At 43.7% G+C, this 23,819-nt stretch overlaps 1 protein-coding gene across 4 annotated transcripts in view; it reads right to left on the bottom strand.

Annotated features, from left to right (window-relative positions):
• The window catches only part of UBAC2 (UBA domain containing 2), a 141,366-nt gene that overhangs the window by 30,266 nt on the left and 87,281 nt on the right, over positions 1-23,819 (bottom strand). For 2 of the 4 annotated variants that reach the window (XM_080916926.1, XM_080916929.1), the window contains exons 5-7: positions 18,678-18,719; positions 16,812-16,935; positions 8,727-8,774 (exon numbers count right to left, since the gene is read on the bottom strand). In XM_080916926.1, the coding sequence (XP_080773052.1) occupies positions 8,727-8,774; positions 16,812-16,935; positions 18,678-18,719 (214 nt within the window). The remainder of the gene's footprint in view (positions 1-8,726; positions 8,775-16,811; positions 16,936-18,677; positions 18,720-23,819) is intronic. The other 2 variants (XM_080916928.1, XM_080916927.1) reach the window with 2 other exon arrangements.

The following is a 23,819-nucleotide window of genomic DNA, read 5'->3' as shown; positions in this document are numbered from 1 at the left end:
ACACCAAGCTGATTTCTAGCTTATACACACACCCCTAAAATTAAAAAAAGGTCAGATCCACAATAGGATTGCTTATCCACACAGTCTCACACTGTCACATGGCCATGACAAGAACAACCTTAAACCCTAGCTTTACTCATGCGGTGCTCAAGTACGGACATTTTCCTAGATGTTTAGTTATGATTACTATTAGTTAGCAATTAATACTTCTGTAAAAATAACTCTCTTTTTACAAACAAATCTAATTTTTAGCTTTAAAGCCATTTATATGGAAAAAAGAAAACATCAATATTTCTTCTCAATACCACTTTCTGGCTAAAAAACGACAATGCACATTCTTTTAAATACCTTTAAAAAAACCTTTGACTCTAACTTTTCAGAGTTTTCACACTAGACAAAGACTTTAATGACCTTTTTAGTGGTACCAGAAAAGTATACCATAATATTTGTTTGTTCTTGCTGTTTTATTGAGATAGAGTCATGTTATATGTAGCCCAGGCTGCCTTGGAGCTTTCGATCTTCCTGCCTCCGCCTGCTGCGTATTGGGAGTACATGCACACTACCACGCTGAGCTTAAGTGAGTCAGGCATGAGAATCTCACGGACCTGCTCTGAGAACCCAGTGGAGGACAAAGGGAAAAAGCTGCACACACAGCAAGATTAGCACTTCATGCACAGGAAAGACAGTGAACTGAGGCCATGCGACCGTTAGACACTCTGTGAAGGACGTCACAGTGACTCAGATGAGGACCCACTCTAGTCAGTAGGACCCTGTCTCTGGATTATGGGGTGTCAGTGAAGACTGAAGACGAAACATTCCAACCTTAGAGAACTGAAGGTACTACGGAGGGATGGGCACGGTGAGTGGGTGGAACACCAGCAGTGTGGGGTCCAAAGGGAACAGCTGGGGGAGTCCATAGGAGCCACTGGTCAGTGTGTACGGTTTAGGCTGAGAGAGCAGGTAGCACAGGGAGGCTCGTGAAGGAATCTGGTGCCAGGGGAGCCTTAGGGAGAATCCTGAGGGGAGCAGTCAGCAACAGCAAACATCACAGAACCAGAGGAGGAGGAAAGAGAGTGTGGGGACAGTGGGGTTACAGTTAAAAGGACAGTAGCTGAGAGCTCTTTAGGGGGATCAAGACATAATATAAATAACACAAACCTAAAATATATTGTGGGCAAAGGTGCTTTCCCCAAGACTGATAACCTGAATGTAGGTCTGAACTCACTTGTGGAAGGAAGGAACCCCGACTTGAGCACACCCAACACCCACCGGTATCCCACACAATAAATAAATGGTGAAAACTTGAAAATACTGTGCACTGAAGTGCACTAAAGATAAATTCTTAAAACAGGTAACCTGAATAAAAATTTGACACACTATTAGCACATGCTAGTAATAAAACATTAGGAATAAATCTAGTTAAAACAGGAGCCTAAGAGGGAAAACCAAAAGCAGTGTAAGGGACACATACATGCATACACGCACACATGAACACAATTTACATGTATATCTTGCTGCATATATGTCTGTGCCTCATGTGTGTGTCTATTCCATGCAGAGGTCAGAAGAGGGTAGCATATTTCATGTGACTTGAGTTCTGGATGGTTGTCAACCACCCATGTGAGTACTGGAAACTAAGGAATCAAACCCAGGGCCTCTGCAAGACCAACAGTTACTCTTAACCACTGACCCAGCAATCCTCTAGCCCTTCAAAATAAAAAATAAAGTCTTAACACGGTGTTTGCTGGAAAAGAAATCCTCTGGGCTATTCGAGGTTTACATTTTTTTGAGGCATTGTGGTGGGAAAATGAAACTGGGTTAAAAGGATTTCAAGCTTTATGACATCATCCTTGTCTGGTGAGCTGGCAAAGCCATCCTACAGATGATGGGCATATGGGCAGGTGCACATGGGAAAGGACAGTTCACTTGTCTCTGGATCTTCTGTATGACCTGCGTTATCAAACAACAGACTGGAAATGTTTCAGCTCACAATGTATTAGAATCTGCCAAGCTGAGCAGTTCAGTTTTTTATTTTTGATGATCAGCCTAATCCATGAAAAGATGTGATACCAATAACTACATTAACATTTGTTGTTACCCAAATCTGCTTAGTCATTAATACAACTAGTTTTTTGGAGTCAGGGGCTCACTAGGCCAAGCTGGCCTTGAACTCACTATAGAATGACCTGGAAGTTCTGATCCTCCTGCCTCTGTCTCCTAAGTGCTAGCACCATAGATGTGTGCTACCATGTGCTTCATGCATGCCCGGCAGTCTGTCAACTGAGTGACAGCCTCAGCCTGAGACAGTTTTTTCTTGAAAGCCAAGTTTTGTTAGATTTTTTTTTTTTTTTTTTTTAATTAAAGTACGAGCAGAGGAAAAAGTTAGGTTCTGGAGCACCGTTGACATTCACAAAGCCCTAGATGTCATCTCCAGCAAAGATAGGAGATGGAGGGAGGGAGAGAAGTAAGGAAGAAGGAGGGAAGAAAGGACAGAATAAAGGTGGCTCAGGGTAAGAGGATCTGAGTTCAACTCCCAGCACTCATACTGGGCTGCTCAAACCTGGCAATCCCGTTCCAAGGGTTGACACCTTCATCTGGCCTCTGCATGTAATTGTGCTTACACGTGTGTACCAGAACATGCACACACACAATCTTAGAATTAAGGGCATATGCTAAGATCTGCATTGCTATAGGCCAGGACTAACCCAGGGTAAATGAGGTCTTCTGAGCAGGAAGTCCAAACATTAGAGTGAGAACCTGCAGCACAGATCACTGCTTAGATGACTAGATAAAGTGAAAAGGGGCACACACCCCACTCCTCAGGGGCAGCTAGGTGTAGGATGAACCACTCAGCTACGAGGTCAGGAGCCCTGTTTAGAAAACAGGACATGGGACCAAATGACTAAAGACTACTTGGGCCCACATCTGTGGGATATCTAAGCCAAGAACCCAGGGTATGGCTCTATGTTATAGGTGGAAGCCCCCATATGGCAACAGTGGAAAGTATCTCTTCAAGCCCAAGAACAGAAAACAGGAAGTTGCTTCCTTTAAGGCCACTAAAAACATGAATATAAACTGCACACTTACAGGTTTTTCATACCATCAACCCCTTTAGGAAGGGAGTCAAAAAAGTAAGGCTGAAGGGGAAATCAAGAATCTAATTTCCTGGCTGGGAAACACCAGCATTCCTGGTTAGAGTTAACCTCAGCTGCCCTCTGGTCTTGACCCAGGTGCTGAGCCCTTTCACCAGCCAACAGAGACTAGTAAGAGACTCACCAGGGTCCCTGTGAACCACAGTCCTACATCCAGGAACCCAACTGTCCAACAAGGACAATGGAAAGAGGCTGCTTTCTCAGGAGAAGGGGAGTGTATCTACATGACACAACAAGCCCAGGAACACACGTCCCTGCATCTGGGCTGCAGCACAAAAGCTCCGAGGCTCACTCCTTCATCCACAATATATCCTGACTCCTCTTACCAACCAGGTGTGCTCTAGTGCTGGAGCATGGGAGGGAGGAGTGCAGAAAATGAAGCCAGTGAGAGATTGATCACCTCAAGGAATGAGTTTGTAGATCTGCATTATCTGTCATGTGACTAAGTTAGAAAAGATCACTGTTTTCATGTCACTTTCTTTCAGGTTCTCAGATCCCAGGTCTAGCAGACAAGATCTGCATGGTTTGATGAAAGAGAGCATGTTCAAGGGTTAGCTTGGATTACAACATGTGCTTTAGGCTAGTCTGGGAAACACAGTAAGATCCTGTCTCAAAAACAAACAAACAAACAAAGAAAACAATAAAACCAAAAATCCCTAAGAAGATGAAAGCAGTAGCATCACATGGCCACACACCCCTGCCTCCCTGTGAGACCCACCTCCCTGTGGGACCCCCTCTAAGTGTGGGGTTTTCTCAGAGCCTGGAGGTCCTGATTCTCCATGTAGGCTTCTGAAGGCTAAGTATCCTCACAGCTAGTCAGCCTTGATTTCTCTTGGAGCCTCTCACTTTGTGTCTAGTTAACTGCTGAGCATGGGAGTCTAACTCCTAAATTCCCAAAGTTTAACTGAAGGCCTTGAGCAACATGTGTTATTGGCCCTGCCACCCTGCACCTGTTCAGTCAGTCTACCGAAGGTATCTGAAGAAAAGAATACACAGGAATAAAAGGAAGTTTGAAGAGCAGAGGAAGTCACACCCACGCAGGAGACCCACACAGCACTACTTATCACCGCCCAGGACGTGGGCCAGAGTCCCAGAATTCACTTGCACGTCCACACCACAGTTCTAAGACAGTGCTTTATTACTGGTTTTGGTCATCAAAGGTAAATCATGTGAAGAAGAGACAGAGGCAAATCAGAGTCTGCAAAGGAGACACCTGACTCCTTTGAGGTGGCTCCTCTTCTCAAGTCAAGTAGACCCGCTGAGAGCTACAATCTTGTACCATCTGAAGTGTTTGTTTGAAAAGCTTTCACAAGCCTTAACTGTCCACAGAAAACAACCCAAACTCAAACCACGTTCAAGGTTCGATACAATCTGGCTTCCATGTACATTTCTACCTACAGTGGGTGAGACAGATTCTTTCTCAGACTAAGACTGCTTGATTGCAAGATAAAGTCTGCTGTGTTGTAGGTGGCAAGTGACAGGCACAGTGAGGAGTGTGCTGTTGCACACGCACACACTGAGAGCAGAGGCGCCGGGTAATTTGCTCTTAAATACTTTGGAAAAGAGCTAATGATTAAGATGTGAACTACGGCTGAGTCGGAGCAGGCTTTTGAGAGCCACAGTCCATCCCGCTGCAGATGACTCATGGCTGTGATTCATGAAACTGCAGGAAATGCAGAAGTGCTGGGATAGAGATGGCCACAAACCTCTCAGCAGAACCACAAGAACTTCAAGTCTGATGCGTAAGCAACATTTGCTTTAGGGGAATAAAATATTAATGTGTAATGAGAATGGGAGAATTATGAATATACACAATGGCCTCAAACTTTCAAAGTAATTCAGAAGTAAATCAAAGTAATTCAGAAGATGTACAGCCAGGAGTTTACTAAAATGTCCAAGCACACGGAGCCGGAGCGACGGCTCAGAGGTAGGCAATGTGCTTGCTATGCAGTAGAGGACTGCAGTCTGCATCCCCAGCAGCCATCAAATAAGCACTCAGTAGGCACAGGGGCCTTCCTGTAACACCAGCACACAATGGTGGAAAGGATCCGCAGAGCAAGCTAGCAGGCCAGAGTAGCCAAACTGGCAAGACGTAGATGCGACTGAGAGACTGTCTCCATTTGTGATAAGAGCAGTCTAGAAAGACATCCAGTAAAAGCTTGGGCCTCCACATACATGTGCACCCTGACAAGTAAGCGTGTACACATGTAACAACTTTAAGCATCACATTCATGTCCATCACCAGCCCAAGACAGAGGGCAGCACTTAGGTGGTAAGACAGCATCCTGGTGTTAGCTTGTCCTTTTAATCACTGGATAGTCTAGGACTATGTGTTCAGAAACATGGATACTCATGCAAGAAGGAACAACACAAAGGAGATAAAAACTGTTAAAACTGAAAAAAAAATCAGTTTATAATAAACTAAACTCTAGCCAAAGTTAGCAGCTTTCCAGGAAAGTACAAGTAGCTTCTGGTGCTAAGACCGAAAATAACAAAGAACTGAGGTTTTACATCAGCAGTTCTCAACCTTCCTAATGCTGCAACCCTTCAGTACGACCTTGACCATAAAACCATTTCATCACTACTGTTATGAACCGTAATATGATTATCTGATATGCAGGATATCTGATGTGTGACCCCCAACAGGGTTGTGACCTACAGGCTGAGAAGACTGCTGTCTTACACACATTTTCCTTCCTGGTACTGAGACTAAAGCCAGGATCAAATGCACGTCAGGCAAGCACCTGTCACCGAGCTACATTCCCAGCCCCGCTCACTTGTCCCCAAATAAAACAAAACAAATACTAACTGCCAGAGTTAAATAAAATTATTTCCTAAACAAGGTGTTTTTGATACATAATAGCTTCCAATGGTAAACGTTTGAAAACACACACACACACACAACTACAGTTAATAACTTTTATTATGTGTGTGTCTATATGTATGTCTGTCTGTCTGACCAACCTGTAAGAGTCTGTTCTCCCTTTCTTTCCATGGTGTGTGTCTTCAGATCATTGTGTTTGGCAGCAAGTACCTTTAGCCACCAACCTACTGTGGTGACTCCTCCAATAGGCTTTGTAACATAAATTCCCAACAGTGAACACTGTGTACACATTTCTTCCTGGCAGCATGAATTTTGACCTTTGAAGTGTTTTAGTTAGCATTAAAACCAAAAGGAAAGAGAAAAAGGAAGTTAGCGGAGAAGGGAAGTCCTGCTGAGCAAGAAGCATCTGGACAGTGGCTTTGTGACTTTGACAGGGTCCTCACAGTGGCCAAGCCAGGCACTCACACACGAAGTGCTTTGTTTTGTTGGCTGGAGACAGAACCTTACTTTGTTGCCTAGACTCACTTTGCACTCACAATCTTCTTGCCTCTATTTCTTGAGTGCTGGGACTATAGGTGTACACCACCACGTTCTGCTTATAAATAAGTAACCATGCATGACCACCATATTATATATGGCAGATATCATAAGAGTGTGGGTTTTCTTGATAAAGCCAGGAAGAACACAGGCAGTTGGAAGCAAGCATCAACATGCATGGCACAGCATGAAGAAAACTAGCGTCAGTCAGCGCTGATACCAATCATTTCATTTTAATTAACTAATTGGTGTGGGGGTGGGGGGTTGCAAATGCTAGATATGAGCTCTACCATACATAGTTCATGGTCAGTCACTGGAAATAAACAAGGTATTATCTATGAGCTGTAAAAATAAAAGGAGGTCAATATGAAGATTTATCTCATATATATATATATATATATATATATATATATATATTTTTTTTTTTTTTTTTGAGATAATTATTGTAAAAGAAAATTCAACTGGTTCATGAATGTTAATGGTAGTGGACTCCTTAAAATGCCCAGACATTTTAAAATTCTATTTAAAACACAGTGTAGGCTTTTATATTCCTCTGGGGGATTTTTTTTATATTAGAAGTTCTTTGGTACCCTTTGATAAAATCTGGATTGGAAAGGTCTGTGACTTCAGAACAAACAAACTGTTAGTCCAGAAAAACCAACAGTTGAAAGATATAACCTCCAACTCTAGAGTCTTGGTTGTCACACGGTAAAACTTTGAGGTAACAGCAAGCACTTAATTTACCACCAGAAGCCTAACAACGGAATAGTGAAGGTAAATGGGACATTTTATACAAATGCATCACAATGTGTTATTAAAGAAAAACAACCTTGCTTGATTAAAAAAGTGCAAAGAAGGTGGTTCTCATGTTCCTGCATGCTTCAGAACATCAGCACTGCAGGTGGAGTAGGCCTGGGATGTGCTGCCTTAGTGCAGAGCTCACCGACAAGCCATCAGGTCTCAAGAACATCAGATGGCAGCTTGGGGAGAACCAGGGGTCAGAATAAAACCCAGTCTCAAGGGTGAAGGGAAGGGAGAGGAAGGCAGGGGAGGGGAGAAGAGGGCAGGGGAGGAGAAGAGAAGGAAGGGAGGAGGGGAAAGAGAGGTGAGAAGAAATGAGAGAGAGGAGGGGAACAGAAGGGAGAGAGAGAGAGAAAGAAAAGAGAGGAGGGGAGGGAGAGGAGGTGGGTGGAGGGTAAGAAGATCCAGCTGTCTCCAGCTCTGAGCTTCACTATGGGATCAGGTAAACAATAAAATAAGGAGGAGACAGTCTGATTTTTGACCCACAGAATCAAAGTCTGGAGTAAGTGAGCTGGGAGCATGTCAGGGAGGGAAATGAATGAATTTCTATCTGTAATGTCTTTAGGATTGCTCAGGACAACTTAAGGCGGCTCAGGGTCCTAATCATTCTCTCAAAAAACAAAAGTGACTGGTGCCATGCTGGTGACAGGGTCTGCAGTGTGGCATAATTACTTCTAAGTTCCCCTTTGATGTTTTGCATAGTCCTATACATCTATTCTGTAATTTTCTTAGATTTTTTTCAAAAAGAAGGTTAAAACTATTTACTCATAACACTAGTTACACATAAATTTTCATACAGTTATGGTTCACATTCAAGTCATGAAGCATCCAACTTGGCTGCATTAGTTTCTTTCTAAATGTCATGTAAACTGTAATGAGCTGTGGACATAGGAGAGAAGGGAATCCCCTCTGCAGACTAGAACGCTGGACCTTCAGCACGCTCCCTTTCTCCTCTCTGGACACCTGACCTCATCTCTTCCTCCCCAGCCGCGTGTCTTCCACAGATCACGCAGCAGAGCAGCTCCCCTGCTCAGCAGGCCCGACTTCCTCACTCTGTCCTTTTCCTCTTAGTATGAATTAGATCTACTAATGCCCTTTAGAACCAACACCGACAGAAACCTCATCTGAACACCTTCATCAAAGTCACCCTGGGAACTGAGACAAGCAGGCCTCCTCTGTCTTGACTGTGATTTTCCCTGTAGCTGTGCTATCTTAGTCACGAGGGAAGGAACATGGAGCTACGTCTGACCTGGGTAAAGGAAGAAGACAGATGTGTATTACCCACATTCTATAATACTTCCTTCCCAAAAAGAAAAAAAAAAAAAAAAAAAAAAAAAGAAAAAGAAAAAAAGGAGAGAAAGAGAGAAAGAGAAGGGATGGGGGAAGGAGGTTTAAAAAAAAATGACACTTACAAGTCCACTCATGGCTACAATCCAGATGTAGGACCCAGAGGTGAAAAGCTACAAAAGAAAACAAAGGCAACTGAAATGAAGTCTACCGCCAGCCCCAGCACTCACTTCACACACTCCATGTGACCCCAGTTACATATGAACCATGCATGCCATAATTCAGGGAAGCAGTTTAAAAGTGAAGGCACAGCAATTCTGTTTATTTAAAAGAAAAAGAGATGGGAATCTTTTCTCTGAAGACTCCAGGCATTCTGTAGCTGATGACATACATGTTGAACTTGGCCCCTGCTGTGCAAAGAAAAATACGTGGATTGCAAGCTCATTCTTATTACAAGCCTTAGCTGAAAACAACCACAAATAAATGCATTATCAATGCAGAACAGTCACTGTCCACGCTTGGTGCTAGGTAATGATCAATAATGTCTCTTCATGTAACTTTCTCATTTTAATTTCTCATTGCTTTGTCTATATTCAGAAGGGAGAACTTGCCAGCATTTAAGCCCACACCTAACAGTACCCTTTTTGGGATGAGAGCCCTCATTTTAGTTCACCCAAGGTAAGAGTATGCTGGTAGCACCAGGTGCTCTGTGTATACATCATGGCTGTCAGTTTAGACTTTTATGGGACTCTGGGTGTGTGAATGAACACATCTCTAATCCTTGTGACTTCTCATGGGGCTCTATCCCCACTGTTGGATTGCCTTGTTCAACTTTGTTGTGGTGGTTTTGTTTTATTTATTATGTTCTGTTAAAAATTAAAGTTGTTAAAGTTGGGGAGTGGGGAAAAGAGCATGCTACTAGGAACAAAGTTTTAACTGGTGCAAAGGTATGAAGGGCATTAGAATTAGACCTCATGAAATTCTTATAGAGAGAATATCTTGTGCACTGTATGGGTGTACTGCCTGTCAATTAAAAAGCCTATGTCTATGGGTTGGGCAGGAAATGGAAGGTGGGACAGCCAGGAGGCAGAAAGGATTCTGGGAAAGAGTCAGATGTGGAAAGATCTACCAGGGGAAGATCTGAAGAGATAGACGCATGGTACATGAGCACAGGTAACCAGCTACATGGCAGAATGTAGGTTAAAATAAATGGGATATCTTAGTTATGATCTAGTAGAAGAGCCTAACTATATGGCTAAGGTGTTTGTAAATATATTTTGAATCTGAGTCTTATTTCTGGGAGCATGGGGTAAGGAGGAAGAACTGAACCTAACATCTACAATTTCTTCTTTTGATTTCTAAATTTTTATCTGAGAGATGTGTGCTCAGGGTTCTAAAACAAAACAAAAGAAAATCACAAGCATCTCCAAGTGTCCCCATATGATTGAAATGTCCTGTGGCTTCTTCGTTAGCTTTGGAAGGTTAGGTTGGGAGTTTCAGGGTCATGGAGAAAGAAACAGGAGATTGAAATAGCAAAGCTCAGATTCACTGCTAACAATGTGCTAGACAGAAACCTGAGGCTTCTGTACATGTCACCCAGAAACACAAAACACAGACACAGAGGGAAGGAAGCTGCAGACTTGGCTCCAGTGCTGACTCAAAGGGAAGAAGCTGTGGCTGCTGCTGTCACTTAACCTTCTGTCTGGCATGGAGCTAGGTCATTGCACACCTGTACTGGGTTGGTCTGATGCTGCTTATATTCTAATGCTAAGAACTGGCCCTCGAGATATGGCTGCCCCTGACAAGCAGATCCTCACATACACTACATGATGCTGCAGTGTAAACCTTGCTCCCCAATTTAACTGGTCAATAAAAGGCTAGAGCTTGTGATTGGGCAGTGATGGGAGAAGGAGTGGGGGCTTGAGGATACAGTGGGGCTGCAGGGAGAGAGAAAAGAAAGAAGATGGAAGTGGAGGAGGCCGCCATGAGAGGAGATGAACCATGAGCAGGTGGCAAGAGCAGGGACATTATAGCTGGGAATCTGTTAGAATAGCTCCTATCCTGCCCAATCTAGGCTTATAGCTTATAAGTGAAATACCTAGATTATGTATGTGTCTTTTATATGGGTTAGCTAGGATTATAAATTCATTTTACACTTGGTGCTAATACTGAAATGGAAGGAACAGTTGACACGGAGCAGACATCACCATTATCCCTCCAAAATCTCAGCCTCCAGATTGGCCACTTCAAAAGGTAGACATCCAACTTCAATCCGAGATAAACAAAAGTACCAGATGGCTGAAATGTACAGGGCCCGAGCAATTAACAGGACTATTCAGCCAATGGGTTCTCTACAGCCAGCCTGGAATCCCACTGCCTTCCTTGTTGCCTAAGGAATTGCCAATCATAGTGATTAATCTAAAAGATTGCTTTTTAATAATTCCTCTACAAGGGAAAGGTTTGCTTTCTCTTTTACTAGAAGTTGTCCAAGTGCTGGAGAGATGAACACTGACTGCTCTTCTAGAGGTCCTGAGTTCAAATCGCAGCAACCACATGGTGGCTCACAACCATCTGTATTGGGATGTGATGCCCTCTTCTGGTGTGTCTGAAGACAGCTACAGGGTGCTCACATATAATAAATAAAACTTAAAAAACAAAAATCTTGTAAAAAAAAAAAAAGTTGTCCAATAAAGAAATACCATTGCAAAGTTCTACCACAGGGAATGTGAAACAGTCCTACCTAGTGCCAATATTATGTACAACAGCCATTGTAGGTAATTTGTAAACAATTTTTCTCAATCAGTAATTTACCATTATATGGAAGATAACTTATTGGCTGATTTAAATACAGATACCTTGGAAAGACTGATGAACTAAAAAAGCAAAAAACAAAAACAAAAAAAAAAAAAAAACTTACCTTTTAGGGGATTATAAATTGCCCCTGAGACAATACAAAGAGAAGATTCTATTAATTATCAAGGATATAAAATAAGTCTACAAAAAGTTAGACCACAAAAGGTACATATCAGGAGAGACCAATTAAGAACTCTTGATGATTTCCACAAACTACTAAGAAGTATTAACTAGCTGTGGCCTGTAATTGCTTTGGCTATTCTAGAGCTAAGCAATTGATCTTAAACCTTACAAGATAAAGATGTAAATACTCTGGGAAAATTATCAGCTGAGGCTGAAAAGGAGTTAGCTCTGCTAGAAAGGAAATTACAGGACACATCTAGATTATACTGAACCAAGGATGGCCCACACCTTAGTTATACTGCATTCTACTCACTCCCTACAGGAACTCTAATGCAGAGGGAAGACTATCTTAGAAAGGATGCTTTTAGCACACAAACAGAGTCAGAAACTAAAAATCTATATAGGTTTCTGAATTGATACTAAAGGGATAAATGAGACTTTGTCAATGAGGTGAAGTGGATCTAGCTGAGACTGTGGTCCGGAGCCCCTACATTTTATACTGATGCAAATAAGCCAGGAAAGGCAGAGTGTAAGTCAGAAAATATCAGTTCAAAAATCAGGATTCAGTGCAATCTTTATAGTGCTAATAGGTTTTCAAGAATCTCTTAATATAGTCACTGATTCTCAATATGAAAAAAGACTGGTCTTATGCATAGAAACTGCTGAACTTCTTCAGGAGGATTCTGAATCAACTTCATTGCTTATTCAATTACAATGAGTGATCAGAAATAGGAATCATCCATTGTGTATAACACATCAGAGCCCGTACAGGTCTGCCAGGCTCTCTGCTACAAGGCATTGATCAGCTATTGATAGGAAGTGTACTAGAGGCCTCAGAATTTCATTTAAAACACCAATTAAGAGCAAAAGTTTAAAGAAAAAATTCTCTGTCACTTGGCAAGAACCCAAGGAGACTGTAAAGGCATGTCCTACTGTTCACTGTAAAACCAAATTCCATCACCTGCAGGAAGTACCCCCAAGGGTATCCAAAAGAACGAAATGTGGCAAATGGATGTGTTTCATCTAACAGAGTTTTGTAAACTAAATAAGTACAGTGTACTATAGGCACACATTCACGGTATCAGTAGGTGAATACTTTAGTTTCTGAAAGTTGATTCTGTAATTATTCATTTATTAGAAGTTACAGCCATTATGGGAATACCTAGATAAATTAAGACTGACAATGCTCCAGCATATGTCCTTAGTGAAGTGATTTTTTTTACATATTTATGATGTAAAACAGTTAAAATCCTACAGGACACACATTTCTGGAGAGATACAATTGTACTCTGAAAAAGATGTTTAGCAAATAAAAATGCTTGACAAAGACCCCCACCCCCAGAGAGAGATTACATAGTGCTTTATTAACTTTAAATTCGTTGAATGCTAATGGAAAAAGACAGCTGCTAAGAGACACTGGATGATGGGAAAAACTGCTGCACTAACCCAGCCTGTTTATTATAAAGATGTCCTCACCTCAGAATGGAAAGCAGGATATGTGTTACACTGAGGGAGAGGTTATTCTTATGTTTCCATAGGAAAAGAAAAGCTCTGGGTTCCTTCCAAATTGATAAAAAACAGATACGAGAGAGGGAAACCTCTTCAAAATCTCGCTACAGACAAGAAGAAAATCAAAAGGTCCAAAACAGGTAATGTATATGCTGATCCCTTTAAATGGACCTAGTCTGAAACTGCCTAGGTCATATAAATGTCTCCAGCCATAACTTCCACTATGCATGGCCAATAAATCTTTGGCTACAAACATCCTCAGGATTCATCCTGCCAACCTTCCATATGGCATAGATGGAGATTTACTGCAATTTTGGTTATAATCCAAACTAGCATAAGAAAGACGTCTTTTACCTGCTCAAACAAGGAGCAGAAAATCATCTTTAACTGATCTGCATACTGTACATTCCATACATTATGTTAATACAGAAATATGTATTACCTCTGAAAGCTTTATGTTCATAGGAAAACGGAAAAAAACAAAACAAAACAAACAAAAAAAAAAAAAACAAACAAAAAAACCAACCCTGACAAAACTCACCGTCAGGGATGCAGAGATGCCGACATGTGCTGCTTCTTGCCTGATCCTACCTCAGATTAGGTCCAGCCTTGCAGGCTGATCCAGTCAGGTCTTCACTTAAACCTGAACTCTCTCAGCATACAGAGACTGAACAACAAATGCTGGTTTTCTTAAGACGTAACCATTTTCCCATCTTTTCTTAGGTGCCCCCAATGAAAACTATATCCCTAAGTGAGCAGGAAGCAATTTTAAAAAGACTCTGTTTCCTATGAGGCTGGGTGGAGGAATTTTGGTCATCCATTGGATGTTGGGAGTCTGTTGTCATTTAAGGAGATGGTTACAAACAGTTACGGTCTTAGAGAAGGGAGTGAGAGGTGGGTGGGCAGCCAGCTCAGAGCCATAGGGCAGGGTACCACTGTCACAGCACCTGTTACACCACCTCTCGTATACAAGTAAAGCAACCTGTCATTTTGTCAGTATTATAATAATAATAATAATAATAATAATAATAATAATAATAATAATAATAATAATAATAATATCATCATCATCTTTGGTCTCTGATGCTCCTGGTCTTAGTACCAAGTTTCTGCTTGCATTCTAAAAGGGTCTGAGTATGCCTCTGGGCTGAACTCTATGGGTGTGCACCTCACATTTACTCTTTTAGTCACCCTCCAGTGATCTGCATGTGTCCCCAAACACACATTCTGGCTCTTAAGATGGTTAGGGTCATTTGCCCGTCCACCATCCATCCATCTATTTAATATTCCTGGTTTCAAGTGTTCACAGCAGGGAGAGAGAAAGTCAGAGAAATACTTATGCAAGGACCTGGGTGGAGGTGGGCAGCATAGATGGCTCAGTGCACAAAGTGCCTGCCAAGGAAGCACGAAGACCCGAGTCCAGCTCCTCCCCCACACACATGAAAGGTCAACACGGTGAAGTTTGTCTGTAACCCCAGCACTAGGAGGGTGCAGGAGCAGAGCTGACAAACTTCAAATTTAGTGAAAGACCCTGTCTCTAAAAACAAAGGTGTCTAGCAATCAAGAATACCCAGTCTACCTCTGGCCTCTGTACATATGTGCACACACCGACGGTAACAGGGGTAACACAAACACATGGGATACACAGAATGCCCAGTGTGTAGAGGAAAGGAGGACAAAAACTTCAACCATTTTATTTTTGAAGTGGGGAAAATGGAGTGGGACGGGCTAGAGGAGAGCCCAGGCTGCCATTCATGTAAAGGACTAGACCCAAGTCCACTTCTGCTTAATGGACTGCTACCCTACAGAGGTAATTCGAGTGTTAAGACAACAGTGGAGAGTATACTGATTTGGAACCTATCTGAGACAGTCTACTGACATGTCTGCCTTTGGACAGGGATAAGAGGATGTAAGTCACCAACCAGGAATCCCCATGGTCCTAATGACTGGATGAGCCAGTCACCCCAAATGTCTACCCTGTAACATAGAGCAAGGCCCTTTCTGTTCTTGGTGCTTCCACCTAACTTCAGAGCTGGGAGAAATAGACGTCACCATGAGGCTCAGAGTGGGTTTTGGAACTTGACACATGTTTATCTTCCCTGCCAGAGATACCCATAGCAGGACAGAGTGGGGACCCAGGTGTCAAGGTAAAGAGGTGAAGGTGAAGACTAAACCCACCACGTGAGACACGCCTATAAAAGTGGTGAGGAAACACCTGCCCCAGATGAGCCTCTGATAATGGGCAGCAGGCTGGAGTAGATGGAGGCAATGTTAAAGAGGAAAAGGCAAGGAGGAGGGGTCATTTTACTGCAAAGCTGGAATCTGGTCTATGTGTGGAATAATAAATATTATGTTAGCCAAAAAGCCAAGCTACACAGGGTGATGTAGGACGCCATACATTCAAAAGCTGTGAGAGGAAGAGAAAAGAGCGTGTCAGAGAGCCGGAGAGTGCACGGACGTTCTAGCACAGGTCTCAGGCTGAGGGGGCGGCAGGCACATGCTGGATGTTAGAGAGGAGACCTCGGGATTTGGGGTCTGAGTCAAAGGTAGTCTTCATAGCAACACATTCTACACAGAAGCACTGGAGTGAGTGACGTGAAGAAGAGGAAGCATGTTGGAAGGTGAACCCGGGCTCTTGGACATGCTAGGCAAACACATTAGCACTGAGAGGTGTCCCCCGGTCTGTTCTCATTAAAACATGATTTGTATCCTTTTAACTTTCATGCTTGTGCATCTATGTAAGTGTAGGTACTGCAGATGTCAGAAGAGGATGGCAGGTCTAGAGCTGGAGGAAAGGCAGTTAGTTAGTTGTGAGCTGCCTGACAGGGATCGGGATGGGGGCCGTGGGGATGTGCTGGGAACTGACCGTGGGTCCTCTCAAAGAACAGCACAAACCCTTAGCCACAGAGCCACCTCTCCAGTTCCTAGTCCTTTCTTTTTTCTGTCTTTTTAGAACTCTGAGATAGAGTCATAGTTGTCTAGGTGCCCTGAGCTTATTCCCTAGCCCAGTCTGGACTTGAACCTAAAACCCTCCTGCTCCAGACTCTGGAGTTGGTATTACAGACCCAGCTTGATAATGCTCCTTGCATACTCCCCAGCTTAGATGGGCTGGTGTGCTGGGTCTCTTTCCACAGCTTTATATGTGGTGTAGTGCATAACTGACAATGACACCGATTTTCCATTCCCAATATTCTCTTTTTTTTCCACTTCAAACTATGATTCTTTTTTTTTTTAAAGATTTATTTATTTTATGTATATGAGTACACTGTTGCTGTCTTCAGACACATCAGAAAAGGACATTAGATCCCATTACAGATAGTCGTGAGCCACCATGTGGCTGCTGGGAACTGAACTCATGACCTCTGGAAGGGCAGTCGGTACTCTTAACCACCGAGCCATCTCTCCAGCCCCACAAACTATGATTCTTAAGTGTAGTTACAACTGTGTGATGAAATGAAAATACTTTCCACTGATGCAAACTACAGTGAAAGCTTTTATCAGATTACTCAAGGCTATGAATGTATTCTAGTACCTTCCACACTCTGTCTTACTCTGTAACACTTCCTCTGAACACCTGTACAGATCATGAAGCCAAACTTATGGGGAAAAAATGGCTTAAGGAGATCAAATGAGAAAAAGACAAAAGAGAAAAGAACAAAATAAAACAAAAAACGCAAGTACCCAGATCTGGTTAGAGAAATGTGAACATAAAATGCATACTGTACCTGTAGTCCCAAGATATAAATCAATGTCTTGTTTGTGATGGACAACGGGCCCAGGATCTGCGCCACCTGGACTCTTGGGATGGAGCAGTGGAATGGCACAAAGAGCGCGAACACGGGCGCCAAGCTACGCAAACGACAGAGAAAACTCCCGTAAGACTGGATTCAAACTGTCAGAGAGACACTTGAGCAACACCACATACTCACTCAAACATCCACCATAGGCAAAACAACAGTCAAGTGTGGATAACATGCTAAGGCAGCAACTGGGAAGCAGCCGAGCACCTCCTAACTGAATGTAAGGCACTCTGAGTACGCTGGGAGGGCGTGCTTTGTTCAGGTCACACACACAGCCTGAGTCTGACGAAACAGACCATGGAGAGCGTTAGAACCCATCGCAGTCAAACGCACCGCACGTCAGACTCTGGCCAGTCCGCTAGCACCATGGCACCAGACACTTCTTACTACTCCTGCTCCCCACTCCTCAAACTTCTTCCTCTTTCTGTCTTCAACTCTTTTCTTTAAGGGGTTTTCAACCACTTCTCACACCAAGTCTCTCCCTGAACAATCTCAAGTGCTCTCTGGGGCTCTAACCTGGGAAATGAACACAGTGAGTCCTAAGTGGCAGTTCCGGGCTGCTGAACTCAACTTGACACCTTCCCTTTGATATGTGATTTAGTCACGTGTGCTCTACCCTTGCCTCTCTGCCATCATAGGGTCACACTGCTATCCTCATCAGAAACGAGAGCTCTTCCCACTTGGTCCTAGACCCCTGCTAGAGGGCACGAGTATGAAAGTGTGCTCTTGCTGGCTCCCTTTCTCCTCCCCTCCTCCCCCTAAGTCACCCGCGGACACAGGCTGTCCTTTCACCAGTCTGCCCTCATGGCCTTGCTCAGCTCTTCCTGGCGGTTAGCAGCTTTCCTCTCTGCCCCAGAATCACCAGTTTGGCTGTTGGGTAAACTGATGAGTCAGATGGTCACTGAGCACGTCAAGGAAGATGCCAGGCACAGGATCCTTCTGCACCATGAGCAAGACAGCCATCTTCACCTCAAGGAGCTCTTTCCAACACTGCAGACTCATGCTCCTAACATGTATTATGCATGTGTGCATGCAGGCGTGAACTGTGCATGTGTCTGTTGCTCTGTCTGTGTGTCTTGGTCTCTATCTCTCTCTCTCTGTGTATATACACATGTATGTGTAACAGCAGAATAGGTTGGGCATATCCTTATAACCATTTTCATTAAATACTTGGTTGGCCAATATTTTCTAATTTTGGAAACAGCATCAATACAAAAACTATTTTTCACTTGTATAAGGAAACATTCTCACAGCACACTCCTGCCTCCATAATACTGTGTCCTCTTGGTCTTCTGTACATTTTCTAATTATGATAGCAACTATATTATACAAATCTCTCTTCTCAGCTATAATATTGAAAACCACTACAGACACAAACAAGGAGCAGGGGGGAGACAGACAGACAGACAGAACATAAACACAAAGCAGCTTTAACAGGTACGAACAAGAATGGAACAATACATGCACGCTCGCACGCAGAGTTAGGCAAGTCTCCCCACCAGCCCCACACCTTCTCAGTGCACTGCCACAAGCACCTGCTGCAGGGAGAAGACAAGAGAGAACTAAAGGATCAGTGGAAAAAGGACAAGTCAAGCATCTCAATCTGCAGGGGACATCAGACACGAAATCCCAAAAATTCTACCAGAAAGCTTCTAGAAATAATTCCAGCAAAGTGGCAACTTATAAAACCCAGTAGCATTTGTGTACACCAGAGCCATGCACTGAAAACAAGATCACAGACACATTCCCATATTCAGGAGCATCTAAAACAACAAAACACCTCGAACAGACCTGAGGACGGTGAAGGAACTACACAACAGACACCGCACATCTCTGAAGAAACAGATTGAGAGAAACACCAGAGAATGAAAAGACATCGTGTGTCTGTGGGTCAGCAGAGTTAATACTATGAAAATGGCCATCCTACCTAAACCAATGTACAGATTAAATGCAATCCCCATCAAAATACCCACAACATTCTTCACAGAAATAGAAAAAGAAATCTAAAATTCCTAAGGTATTAGAAAACCCCAGAGAGCCAAAGCAATCCTAAACAAAAAGAATATGAGACAGACATGATATGACATGAAATGTGGATAATAATGTTGGGAGGTAAAACAGAAGAAGAGGCAAATAACATTAAGGCTGTTTGATAAAGCCTCGAGGAATTATAATATTTATATGTACCCAATAGATACAATGTATACATAAGTGCATTTATAGATATACATGCACACACACATGCACTTACACACATGTACACACATACACTCCCCACACTCACACATACACACACACACCACACTCACACACACATACACCCCACACACACATACATTCACACACTCACATACACTTCCACACACACTCACACATGCATGCATATTTATCTTAAAGAAAGGTAAGCTCCTTGAGCTGACAACACTCTCCACAAGAACCACAGGCTAACAAAAACCTAGTGCCACATACAAGAAGGACTGGTCAGGGTAGTCTGGGTAACTCCCAGAACAACAGGGCTATCAACATAGCACTGGGTTGTGTCTCTGAGGCTGAGGCTGAGGCTCTACTGCTGAAGATACCACAGGGCACACTTGGACTCCGGTGACTTGAGCTTGATCTGACCTGAAAGCCTCTTTCATGTGGTCTAACTTCTGTGTTTCTAGAAAATACTACGCAAACTGCCAAGCTTGGGGAGAGGGAGGGGCAATAGTCCTAGCCAGCAGTAATATCTAGGAACCATGACATAAAGGTGCAAGAAGCACACAACCGTTATCCACTCAGCTGAAGGAGCATCATACTGGGTACTGGAGTGCAGCCATCTGACCAGGGCTAGTGAGGTGGCAGACCTTAGGAAAGAGCCCAGGTCCAATGGATGGACCATCTAACTTACAGCTCCTGCATCTATGGCTCTCTGGTGGATTAAAAACAAAGCAACTTCTAAATGCCATACAAAAGAACTGCATTTTGCCTAACCCTGCCCTAAACACAGTTGATTATGTTGCTGTGGTCTCTTCAGCCAGGAGAACAAGTTAGTCACCTGTAAGCTTAAAACCCTCTAAGGGCACCCTACCTCAGTCAAGGCCAAATTCAGACGTGGCCCCATGGTGGCCGCTCCTACCACACCTGTTCTTCAACTCTGACAGCAGCAATTTGTGCAGAGCAGAGCAGACCTCCTGGACCACAACTCCACCCTACTCTGTGTTCTCTCTCAGTCCAGCTTTCTCCTGATACCTCTCAACCTCCCACTCTGTGGTGTCCGCTGACGCAGCACCTTTCTTCCCAGTTAGAACACACAGACAAGACAAGGACCTTTGCTTTTAAATATTTAGAAAAATATTGCTATTGTTGGGGAGGGAGAGTGTGTGCCACAGATCATATGTAGGTGTCAGAAGACAACCTCTGGGAGTTCTCTTTCCACTGTGGGTTGCAGGTACTGAGGTCAGGTCACTGGGCCGAGGCATCTCACTGCCTACCTAACTCTGGCCGTTGTGTTGGTCCCTTTCCCCACTCTCCAGAGCTGATTATTCTCAACACATATTTGTACAACAAATGGAGCTTCCCCTACACTAGGATAGTGGCCTGCTGTCATGTGGCATGGGCAGGCAGACACCCAGAGGCCTGCTCACAGGGGAGCCACTACCATGTACGCGTATGTGGTGGAGAGGGGTGGGGTAGAAAGAGAAGTGGAATGCTTTGAGCGTTGTGAAGAGAAGTGGAACTGGAGACAAGGGTGGAGGAGGGAGCAGCCTGTGGTGAGTGGCCAGCCCTGACACATATGGCTATGGTGAGGTACCAGCCCGTGCTGCCACGTCTGAGTCCACAGCCCATGTTATCACCAAAGACCACGTGGACGCTCCTGGTCTGGGCTGTCACCTGGGACCACGTTGATATCCCAGGATACATAGAGCTGGCCCCACCCCTCAATGGCTGCAGCACTCCCTGCACCTCACCTGGGCAGCACAGCAGAACTGGCAGGCTAACCAACCTGACTACTACCCAGGCCCAGATCCAGGGCTCTGAGTTGTCCCACCCCACACCTACTCCATCTATGAGCTGCTGGAGCATGCAAAGGGGCTGGTCCTGTAGAGCCAAAGCTGCTGGATCTCCACGACACAGGGCAACAACAGGACTCCAAGAGGAGTCTGGGGCCTCTCCTTCATCCAGTACGGATAATGTAGCAGAAGCCAGAGGCCTCCAACCAGTCCAACGACTTCAGCAATGAACATTTGCGAGTGAGGAGGGTGTACTGCGGGGCATACTGGGACACACTACACACTCATCTGACAGGACGAGATCTGTTTGCTCTGCTTTGTCTTTATTCTTTACTTCCTTTTGGGGGAGGCTGCAAGGGTGGAAGGAGGATGCGAAGGGGAGGGAGGAGTGGGATCAGGTGCACAGTGTGAAATTCACAAAGGACCAATAACAAGTTAAAGAACTGCAGGACAACATAGCAGAATTGCCTTTTGTTACACACCGTGGGAGAGGAGGGGGAAAGGGAGGGGGAGGGGGAGAGGGGTAGGGGGGGGGAATAAAAACCTTCCTGGGTCTGGAGAGATGGCTCAGCAGTTAAGTGCACTTGTTCTTAGGGAACACAACCATCAGAACACGCATGCTCAGGTATACACGTAAGCACAATCCTCACATATAAATCTATTTAATTTTTTAAAATTTCCTTATTTTACCACTTTTAATAGGATTAAAGCAAACTTTCATGTTTGTACGCAGATAAGGCTAGGTGCGATGGTACACACCTTTTACCTCAGTACTTAAAAGACAGAAGCAGGAGGAAACCAGCCAGGGCTACATATTAAGACCCTGTCTCTAAAACAAACAAAAAAAAATCCAACACATATAACAAGACAATGCCTGGTATTCTCTGAGCAATACCAATGGAGGGACAAGACTCTGTGCTGAGGGCTTGCTGCTCACCCAAGGACCGGAGTTCAGTCTCCGGCACTAACATCAGGTGTCTCACAAATGCTTTTAACTCCAGCTCCAAACAATCACAAGCCCTCTTCTGGCTTCTATGGACACTTACAGATATTCACTAACTCAGACGCAAAATAGGAAAAGCCTGCTTTGTTAGACAGTTGTGACTGGGCCCCCCCCCCCCTTGACCTGTCCTCCTTTCCCAACCACATCAGCAATGCTTCAACTTACAGGAGCTCTTCTCTTTACATTCATCAACAAATGCACCATAAAAATGATGTTACTGAATAAATAGCCAGAAGCACAGCTCTTGCTAGAGGTCACAGTTCAACAGAACCTCCACCCTCCCCAGAAAATAAATGACAGTAATTCCAGTGTCCACAGCTTCTCTTACCCAGCAAGAGAAGAAGTAAAATGTCTGTAGACACTAATCAATGTATCATTTCAAGATGACTAAATAGGAGACCACACGTGGGAACAGTGCAAAGGCACACATTGTAAACCAGCACTATCTGGGTTGTTTTGCTAAAATTTTGCGTTGCTATTTCTATATACACAAGGCGTCACAAAATACCATAATGTTATTAGTCACTGACCAGCTTTTCCCTTTTCCTTATTTTCTGACAGCATCTGTTCTTTACACTGGCTACAGTCATTCACAGTGACCTTTTACGTAGTGTCAAAAGCTAACTTCTGGGAGCCTGATCTTAAGCAAAGAGCTAGCAGCACAGAAGAGAGAAAATCAGCCAGTAGATAACTGATTTATTCCTTTAGTGTCATTACAAGTTATTGAGTACCTACTACACATTCATGACCACACTTCAGAGAGCAAACAGAGAGAACACTCTGCACAGATGTCTACCTCACTTCTATGGGACACTGAGTTCACTGGTATAGTACGGCCCTGCTAAAAATGCCATTGTAACTTTCAATACCAAAAGGAGCCCAGTGTCTCATGTCACACACAGCTACCACCTCGTCATAAGGCTGACTTATCTTGGCTCTCTCCTGCCTGTATTGCATACATAACAGGGTGGACGGCCAAAATTTCACCGACTTGGTGCTTGTTTTTCAGTTTTCCTCTGCAGACCTTTAACAGCACAGCTGAAAGGCAATTTTACAGAACCTGGACCAAGACTAAGTGGGCAGCCACTGTTACCAAGCCTTCAGTCCCTAAGATCCAGTTGGCAGAGGAGAAGAATCTGTTCCTAAAAGTTGTTCTCTGATCTATACTATATGCACACTAGCACACACGCTATAGGCACATGTGCAAGTGCACTAACACATACATGAAAAATAAATAAATAAAATGTGATTTTTGGAAAACTTTTAGGGCCTCTGTGGGTATAAATAAAGCTAAAATTTCCTATCAAAATGACTCAATTCTCTCGATAGCATCCCTAAAAAACCAACCAGTTTACCAAAGCATTTTCTTTTTCTGTTAAAGCATATTCCATTTAAACAATGTAGAGTGATCTGCGGGTTTGGCTTGAAAATCTGCTCCAGCCCCATCCTTTGAAGCAGTGTAAAAAGCCCCACTCTGCTGTCCTGTGAAGCCTGTCCTTCACCACCCAAGCCCAGTCCAAGTGAGTCCTGTCCTTCCAAAAGCAGCACCCAGGCATGACAGGCCAGATCACTGTGGGCATAGGTGACTGCTAGGTTCAAGGAGTGAGCCCAAAGCATTATGGGACCAGAACAAGTCTCTCTGGAACTGTGTAACTGAAGCTGCGCTAGTCAGTAATGTGTCCCCCAACTGTCCTCAATCTTCCTGTGTTCACTGTCACCTAGTCAGTCAGTTGTCCTCGCCACTGAAAATGTAACTAACTTACATGCAAGGAAGATCTTTCTCTCTCGCCACAGAACTCTGTCTCTGACACAAATGTTCAGATTCAGACTCTAAACTACACTCCTTGATACCATCATGCTTCCAGGCAGACATCAATTTTACACTTGACATTTTCCCTTAACCTAAACTTTACATAAAATATCAACATAAAGTCACCA

This window comes from Micromys minutus (genome assembly GCF_963924665.1).
Source record: "Micromys minutus genome assembly, chromosome: 5".
NCBI lineage: Eukaryota > Metazoa > Chordata > Mammalia > Rodentia > Muridae > Micromys > Micromys minutus.
Note: the sequence above shows the minus strand (reverse complement) of the source record. Positions and strands in the feature narration are given on the sequence as shown.